The sequence below is a fragment of the Synchiropus splendidus genome, chromosome 7 (genome assembly GCF_027744825.2).
Source record: "Synchiropus splendidus isolate RoL2022-P1 chromosome 7, RoL_Sspl_1.0, whole genome shotgun sequence".
NCBI classification, from domain to species: domain Eukaryota; kingdom Metazoa; phylum Chordata; class Actinopteri; order Syngnathiformes; family Callionymidae; genus Synchiropus; species Synchiropus splendidus.
Genome location: NC_071340.1, coordinates 26,301,633 through 26,311,186, shown reverse-complemented (window position 1 = coordinate 26,311,186; position 9,554 = coordinate 26,301,633). Strand labels below are relative to the sequence as shown.

Here is a 9,554-nt window from a genome sequence, read left to right as displayed (position 1 = left end):
TTTATTAGTATCAAAATCCTCAAATATACAGTAATGTTCGTTGTCGTTACACATTTGAAAGAATAAACATGTCCTGGGGCATCTGTCACTCCAGCAATGATGCAAAGTAGAACAGACATTTTCTCAACAGACAAGATTCCTACCCTCCCAAACTAAAATAACAGCCCGACTGGAAGTGTCAAGGCAATGGAGGCGCTGTCAGTCAATCACTTCCTCCATCACCTCCATCACAATGGAACCCTGGCTGTCACCTCGCACCGTCATCGGCGCTCGGCCAAAACCTCTCATGTGCATCTGTAACTCTCTTCATTTGCCATCCAGCAGTGGGGCCTGGTGCCTCAGCCTCACCGCACGCTGGCGGAGGAATTGAAGCCAGTGAGGATTCTTTAAGTTATTGCGGACAATAAAGAGAATCTCCATGTCATGAGCAAAGCGGATTAGCAGGACTCTCCGAATAAATTCTCTTCCTCCATGATGGTGTGCTGCCACACAGTGATGAACAACAGAACCGGCGCCACACAGTTGCTACTGCAATGACACCACTGACACTCAGTGCCATGTTGGAAGCCGGAATAACTCGAAACTGTACTGCACTACACTCGACCAGACCTATGTTAATGGATGCCACTTTGGATCCAGCCAAGTTGCAGTATTGTCATGAGTAATAACATGTAATTTACACTACTTAACTACATAGTTTCTGTCTTGCTTTTGGCCTTAAAAGAGTGTGGGAGCTGCTGGAGTTATCGTCGATCAGTCTGTTGTCAATTTGACTGTTTCTACATTGCCACAGGTGAGTTTCATTAATAGCCAGTATTGGAGTAATAATTTCATTTTCAGAAGACTAATGTAATAATGGGTAATATGTCTTGTAGTCGCCATTGATTCTCTCTCAAGGCCTGCAACTTATGACAATCTTCCCGGGGGATAAAGTCTATTGTCATCAAGAGCCATCACGACACATGTCACATTCGGTTTAAGCCCATTGTTTTGAGCCCAAATATATCAATAACCTAAATCCTTCTGTCTGGAATAACGTCTGCGCGTTATTCACACCAAGAGTATTGCTATTCAAGTCCTCTCACCAAGACAAGGGTTTTCCATCCCGACTAAACGGGCTCTAACTTGAACTAACTGGTCGGATAATTCTGCCACCGTTGCTCATAGACATGGAAGATGCACCCACAGAACTCTCCACTGGTGTCTCTGATGAGACATGTCAGGCCCAAAACCTAGTTCTAGTGATGAGGCTTCATGAAACAGTGTCCTCATTTTCAGAACATAGTATGTTGGTTTGAAGAATTGAAGATGCTAGGCTTCATTGACATGGCTGTTTGAAGTCAAACATTTTAAAGCAGAGAGTGAAAATGTGGACATTGTTTCATGAAGCATCACAGGTCCATCACTAGTCTATCACAAGTCCCAGTACTAGTGATGAGGCTTCATGAAACAGTGTCCTCATTTTCACAGCTCAGCTGCTGGCTTTAAAGTGAAATAGTTGTTTGAAGCTAAAGATTTAAAAGTGGACAGCGCCATCCAGTGGGTTCTCAGAAACACAGTGCTTCATGAAGCTTCATCACCACCCAAACCAGGTTATTTTATTGACAACAGCTATTGCTCAGTTCAAGGCTGGTGAGTACAACTTCGATATCAAAACCAAGGACCTATCCCATTGCGAATGGCCGTCGTCGCTAATCGTGGACAACAGTATCACGAGATGTCGCTCACAGATGAGCCATTTCTGTTCAGGCAGGCTCCTCATGAGACTGCAGAACAAGCCGGTCTCCACCTGAACGAACCAAACGGGGGGTAATTCCCCCCCTCATTACAAATCAATGAGATCTGCATCCATTTCTAGTGTGACTCCACTCGCGACTAAAGCTGGCGCATCAGCGCAGCAGCAAATCAATGGGGGAATTGCTCCAACAACAACAGCGGTGCTTCAGAGCGCAGGTGGCTTTTATTCAAATCACGAAGCAGGAGGCCGAGGTCCTGGGACCCGGAGTCAGTTCTCAGACCGCGCAGAAGATAAATGATGCGCGCAGAGAATCGCTGTGATCGCCACCTCGCACCGTTCCCTATTGCTGCGGAAGTTGTGGGGATATTTCAACACACATCATGAATAAAACATCAAGGCGAGGTGAACAGATAAAAACATTGACTGTTATCAATCACATCATATGGCTATTGTCTTATACAGTGGAGAGGTTTTAGGCAAGTGGAAATCGTAGAGGAATCAATTGACATCAAGAGCAACACAGGACGAACTGAACCATCCTGACTTCTCAACGTCTATATTTTTGTAGCGGAAACAATCGCTGATAACACAAACAACAACAGCTAAAATGTGAAATATCAATAGCACTATGACACCTGATTTCCTCGTACATTGTTAGGCTCACGCTGTGTTAGTTTCTAATCTCCAACTGCTTATATATACAAACATGGCTTATCCTTCATGTGTGACTAAAAATTCCTGCGGCGACTCAGACATATTCTTGAAATGGGCACCGCTGCTGCTTCGGACAAAGCAGATGTGCGACAAAAGTCATGAAGTTCAAGTTTGAGTTTGTGACAAACGCGCTTCCACCGACGATGTTCTAGTGATGCTACTCGTGTCATCATCGCAAACAAGGTGAACAACACATTGAACAAGTCAAGAATCAAGTCAATACAAGACTGTATCACCACGTCTATTAGAGCTATATAAATCCATCATGTCAATGATTTTAAAAAATGCTGCTTCTTTCAAAAAAAAATGAGTGGATAACAAGGTTAACCCGACTCGATTCCAAAACAGCAAGTATTTCCCCTGATAAAAAAAGCAATCTAAGCATAAAGCAGTGCCCTCGGGACACTTGAAGAGTATTTAGATACATCCTTAAAGCCATTACCACACACACACACACACACACACACAAGTCTGATCTACCCCTCAGAAACCAAGATGATCCTGAATGTCAAACTATAGATTCAATGGAAAATAGCTCACAGAATAGCACTGAACGATCACATTCACTGTGGATTGCTGGCACGGATGCATCCATCCATTCAGTCGACACGCACAATATTATTTTCTATATCTGGGTGGGATGAGTTAGTACAGCGGGTGTTTAAGTCACTTTCCACAGGTATATTCAGCATCATCTCATCATTATAATGTCATGATTTAGTTAGTACTTGAGCTAAACCTTAGTTGCATCCTGGCTAGGATCAGATACAGTAAAAAGTCTGAATGTTGCTTCAAGATGACGCTCACCACGGCGCCACCTGGACTGGTGTATTTCTAACAGCAGTTGATGGATGTGTTTCGCAGGAAGCAATGGTACCTGTGTTAGCTTGGAATTCACACCACACTATCAATCTCTAAACAAGTGGAGCCATTTTAACAGCAACTTCAGTATGTGAGAAGGAGAGCAGTTCCCAAGTGAGCCACCAAGCCTGAAAGGAAAATGTCCGAAGCTATTAAACAAGGTTAGTCTGACGTCTGAGGACGGAGGTGCATCTCAGCTATGAACGCGAACATGCAACGCTGCCAACGAAACACACTGGTCAGTAGAAATCCAGTGGAAGGGGACGGTCAACCAACAGCTGCAGAAATAGGCTGGCGCTGCCGTGTTAAAACGCGGTGACGTGAAGCATGCTACGGCGGACTCGGAAGGCCATGAGGATGTTGGAACAAAAACCTCCTTGAAAGGTTTTCTCATCTACAGTAAGTGATCGCGAGTACGGTTCTTAATATCAAACGATGGCTTCAACCTGAGTTAATACAACAGTCAGTAGGAAATATCTTCACTTGGTAAATAGACACCTCTAATATCTATTCAAAGTCACTATTCGATATCCACATGGAGAGAAGATGTTGGACTCCAGTAAGCACTTATTTACAGATAAGCTGGACTTCCCTGACCTGATGATACCTGTGTCTCAGGAGAGCGGACAGGTTGGCTACAGGTGAAAAAAATCAACCTTCTACGGTCAGAACTGCGACGTCCATCCACTGCCAAGCCTCTAAATATAGCAAGCGAACACCGTTTTTATCACACATCTCTTTGATTAGAGAATGAAAATGGATAAAAGGTACACCACTGGCTGAGTCTACCACACTTTTCCCCCCACTGGAAAAAAAAGACCGCGCTGCCGCTTGACATGGCGTTTGAGCCACGGAGCCGGTCGACGCTCCCGGAGCTGGGGAGAAAGTCCTTCAACCGAACACCCTGTTTCTGGTGCAGGAAGCTTCCGAGTGATGTTGGACTTGGCTGACAGCACTCAGCTGGAGATCGTACATCACAAGAGGTCATCGTAGTCCAGCAGCTTGGAGTGCTGACGGCTTTTCCAAAGGCGGAAGAGACGGAAGTCAAAGTACATCTCAATCATTTCTTTGCCTGGAGAGAAAACGGACATGTTACTGTCATGCTGCCGACATGCAAGCGTTACACGTGTACATGTCGGGCCAGAGGGAAAAGCAAACAGTTCTCAGAGCCCCAAAAAGCATTTGTCAATATATATTTATAGAGACATGTTTTTTTGCTCATTGTTCTTATAGGGTCCTATTCAGTCCCAAAACCAAATTATTCAAAAATGAAAATAAAAAAGGCACATCTGTGACGTGTTTGATTCCAGCCATCAATATCCTGCTGACGCTGGAGGAACCAGGAGCAAACATTCGCACGCTTATGTGCTTCTGTAGCACTAACTGTTGGAACTGACTCGAGGAGCTCTCACCTTGTGCAGAGAGCTCCAGAGGGGACTTGAACTCTACAGAGGAGGGTCTCATGAGCCTCTTCAGAGTCTGGATCAGCTGCAGGGACAGAGCGAAGAGAGTCTTAGTGAGGAGTATAGAATGTTTCATTCCAACGCCAGGGGCAGCTGGAGACAAAGCACGGACAACAAAGAGCGTTTGCAGAGAGCAGAACATGTCGCATCCTTCACGCCGGAAAGGTCAGCGTTCCCTCCGAAGCCAGGGTCAGTGAATAAATACAAGACTTGTATGATAATGATTTCTGCTCTTCAACCACCCATGCAACCTGAAGATTCACTGGAACTGTCTGCCTGTGTTGAGAGTTAGGACGTATAATATACGATGCATATCGCACTGACTCTAGAGTCCTGATGGGGAGTTGGCATTTATGCAACTGAGGCTGCACGGTTTTCTTGTGTTGCTGTCGTTTGAATGTTTCCATGCTCAAGGTTCACAATAAAATGGAAATGCAGAGCTTGTCTCCCTCGTCCATCACAAGAAGTTTATTTTTTCACTCTGGGGGTCACAGTTCAAGGCAGAAAACGGTGCTCATGGCATCTTTTTCAACACCCTGTCTCCTTCTCACAGCAATCCCTGCAGCCATGCGCGCGCAATTACACATCTAAACTGGTGACATCAGAACAAAACAGGATTTAAAAAACGCCAGCCGTTAATCATTGGAGTGGGCTGTTAGCGATTCAACGTTCACAGAATCTATTGAAGAACATGTGGCCTAAAGATTCCCAGGAAACCCAGATTTGCGTAGATATTGATCACACTCACACGCTACTTTCGACAGTGTCAGCACTAAAAACTAGCAATGGGTAGATGAAGCATCATGAATCAGTAGATGATAGATATATTGGCGAACTGCAACGAAATGAGAAGAATGGAAGCATGTGATCAGTGACGTGGTTTGAAAAGGACCAGTACATTTTCTTAGTTTAGACATATAAAGCCTTGCAAGGTTGGGCTCAGCTCAATGAGTTTCAGCTTCACGTCTCCTCATCTGCAACATACTGTAAGGTGGGACGTTTGTGGGCGGTTTGTAGCTGTCGCTGCTATTTAGGTTGCTCCACTCCGCGGGGAGTTGAAGTACTGACACGTTTGTGGATGTAGAAAGACTTCACACGGCAGCGTTTGGACATCTCTCCTCCCTGGGGACCGGACCACACGCCTGCTGGTGTTCTATCCATCACATGTGGAGCAATGTGACTACATCCAGCTGACTGGAGTCAGAGCCGTGTGCTGTAGCGCAGAACCAAGAGGGGGATAAGACGGCTTTGTCTCCCGCTTGGAGGGAGAATCTGCTGTCACGGTATTAGATATGGCGTAAAACACATGACGAATGTAAAGTCATTGGGCATAGATGAGTCTTGGTCCTGTGTGGACAAAATATGAATTAAAATATTTTTGTTTATTATGTGCAAAAATGCACCTTAACAGTACACAGTACAGCTGTGCCATTTCGTGGACAGAATAAAGTGACTTGCTTTGAAATGCAGTTTTGTGTGTACCAGCATTATAGCGAATAAACACATGTGATACACTTGTGAGGAGGTTTGAAGCCAGAGAGCAGGTTGTCAGTGCTGCGTGGTGAGGGCTTTGTCTTCCTTTGTGTGGCCTGTTTGTAGACAAATAATTGATAGTGTTAGTGCACAGCGTTGCCGCTGGAAGATGAGAGATTGCAGTGGGTAAAAAGGGAGCTGCAGCAGTCAGTATGCTTATTTATTTGAACCAAAAAATGAAGGACGATGGTCAATATAACTGTTTTGAGGAGGACCGTCTCTTAGTCAGATATATCTCGAGATGTTGTTCTCAAACCGCAATTGTTAATAAACAACTGCAGTGTAACTGGTGAAGTCTCTGTTTACTGTAGCGTGTTTTGCAACCGAGGGTTTCAGAACTTCAGCATAGCATCTTGGTAAGGAATTTATTCGGAAATAACACACACAAACATGAAATAAATACCAAGCCCAAACATCCGTCTCAGTAGCATGACATCATAGAGATGTACTGCAGGCATGGTGGAGAGTGACGCATCACCTGAAGGGAGCCTGGTGAGTCACGCTATTATTAGCGTCGACCCAGCTGAGCTAGCAGGAGACCGCACCGGCAGCAGCATAGGATGTTGTTTAATGGACTGAAGAAGCTCACCTCACCCACCCTCCTCTCTACGACTTGACTGTGAGCAGCGTAGGGAGAGCGAAAATATCAGTTTTGTGTTGCCAAATATGCATTCAATTACAGTGTCAGAGACGCTCAAGTTCTTGAGAAAACAGTAGAGCTATCACTCGCTAGATTACAGGGCACCGTGCCCAGATAGCAACGGATCCGTGGCGGATTCAGCTGCAAGTCTTTAGAGCCATATAGGAATTACCTCTGCAACAGATCCGGGCCAGAGCCGCCAGATGGACGTGTATGTATGTAACACGGATCTGTACTGGATCCGGGCCGTATAGCAACTCTCTGGGCCAGATCTGCGTTGGGGTGAGGGATAGGGTAGTACCAGATCCGGGAAACAGATAAGTACTGGATGAGGCCCCTTGTTCAAACAGCTTGTGACCTGCATCCCAGAGAACATTTGGTCCACGTCCGGACCAGATACATTTTGCTATCAGGGTGGTTACCGGAAACATGTAATTCAGATTCTAATTTCAGAATTTAAAATGAGCATTTCCTGCCTTAAAATGACAATTTAAATAAAAAAAAAAAAAAAGAAAGTGTAATTTAAGTACAATGGAGTAAGTAGTGCTCGAGGGGAGGACGAACATTCGGTCACTTCAGCACCTGAAGAAGAGCCATTCGCAGTTTTACCGGACCCACTGAGTGAACTAGCACGGCTTTACCTTTGAGTTTAGCTGAGCTTCAAAACGGTATTGTGTCCCTTTTGCTCCTCTAACTGCTACTGAAGCCAAATGATCCTGAAAATGACTCAGTTTTAAAATAAATGTAATCAAAAAAGACAACAGAAAATGAATAGTTACAAGCCATCAGGGGGCGCAAGACTATGACAGCAGAATTTGGACTGCAACCTGGATCATGCAGTTTTCGCTCGTCCGACACGAGGCATAAAAATCAGCTCCTGAGTAGCTGACCGTCCAGCGCAGTACATCTGTGCACTCAGTACATATCATCTGCTGGAGCTGTTGTTACAACCTCAGCTGACTTCTCTGTAGCCTTTATTCTCCCAAACAGATATCTCCCACTCGCAGCAGCTGCAGAAGAATGTGAGCAGACTGTACAGCCTGCAGGTCCCACATCCCTGCGAGTCAATGCAAAAAAAAAAAAAGGAGAGAAATCAAAGCCCACCGAAAAACGTGAGTCAGTGAGCGCACATGCTCTCTAACTGGGATGACTCGGGCGGCGGCGATGTACTTCATGACATCTCTGAGCAAAACATAATGGGGCCGGGACTGAATACTGCAATTCTGTGGAGATCATGGAGTGAAAAGGAAAATTGGACGTGATTTACATTTGAACATTTATTTGGAGTTATAAATAACTCCTCCGCAGTTGAGATCTGCAGTCACGTTTCTGGGAGCGGATCACTGTAGCAGTTGCAGCATTAAATGGATTTGGAAGTTGTCTGGAGTAGACAACAAAAACACCAGCGGTTTTCGAGTCTCGTGCTCCCAAAACCGGCGCATCATGGCGAGTGCTGCAGCCTCGCAGCAGCAGGGTCAAAGGTTGGATTCCGGTTCGAGGCAGTGGTCGGCTAAACTAAGAGTTGAACCGCAGAGACGATTACCATCACTACTGAAAGAAAAACAATGCACTCAGCACCGGTGAGAATGAGAGAGACCACCAGGCTGCTCTGCCCGACCACACCAGTGAGAAACACCTGGACTCTGCTCTTAGCAACTGGCAGAACAAACTGAATAATGTTGCTATATATAATGCTATAATTATATATAAATAAAGAGTTCAAGTTTGGGATTTTAATAAAACCTTTTGTTAATAATAAAAATACTAATAATGATAGTAATAATAATAATAGAATTGTTATTATTAATGGAAGAGTGTTAGGCCCAGTGAATTTGAAAAAAATGGCAAAATTCTAACTTAAAAGTGAGCATTCTGAGAATAAAGTCATTCCGAGGTGAATTCTGCCAATTGTTTTTTTTTCCTTCAGTGGCCCTAGTCCTCTTCCGTTGTTATTACTCGGTCAAAGACTCACAGTAATGTTGATGCAAGGCTTGGAAAGTATGACTTGCTGAAACCCAGTGGAGCAGTCTCCGTCAGTTAGTGGCTCATGAAATAGATTTGCACTGTGTGGGCGTGTTCTTGTGCATGAACCATGTGTGAGTGAGCACCTCCTGGTGGGTGGTGTGTTTGGGTTCATGGGGAATGGGCTTGTGGAAGGGAGGTAGGAGGTTCCAGGGAAGAGGTGTTTACATGGCTGAGCTGAGTGGTGCCAACAGGACCAGGTGCGGTAAAAGAGGACCAGTCTTGTCCAGGTGCCACCTTTCAGCGACGGCCTTCTGACACCAGAGCGGTGGAGAATGGATTGTGTGACCTCACGTCCTCCTGGAAACATGCATGACAGAGCGCAACAGAAAGTACCTTCTCGCCGTTGGCACTTCCCAGCACGTAGCAACCCATGATGTGAATGAGGTTGGGCTGCGGGTTGAGCTTGCTCATTAACCTGCTGAGTCGTCGCCAGAACCTGAAGGAGAAATCCTGAGTGAGTTTAGCTCCCTTCCCCGAACAGAGAAAATCACATTGGGAGGCACAGACTATATGTTTAGCTTGTTGTTAATAGCTTGTTTTTACTTCAAGTTTGTCAAATCTTTCACTTTACTTTTTTCAT

At 45.0% G+C, this 9,554-nt stretch overlaps 1 protein-coding gene across 1 annotated transcript in view; it reads right to left on the bottom strand.

The window, feature by feature from the left end:
- nsmfb (NMDA receptor synaptonuclear signaling and neuronal migration factor b) overlaps positions 1-9,554 on the bottom strand; it is a 32,636-nt gene continuing 23,082 nt past the window's right edge. Inside the window, exons 12-14 of the mRNA XM_053871394.1 lie at positions 9,308-9,410; positions 4,726-4,801; positions 1-4,385 (exon numbers count right to left, since the gene is read on the bottom strand). Coding sequence (XP_053727369.1) covers positions 4,288-4,385; positions 4,726-4,801; positions 9,308-9,410 — 277 coding nt within the window. The 3' untranslated portion in view covers positions 1-4,287. The remainder of the gene's footprint in view (positions 4,386-4,725; positions 4,802-9,307; positions 9,411-9,554) is intronic.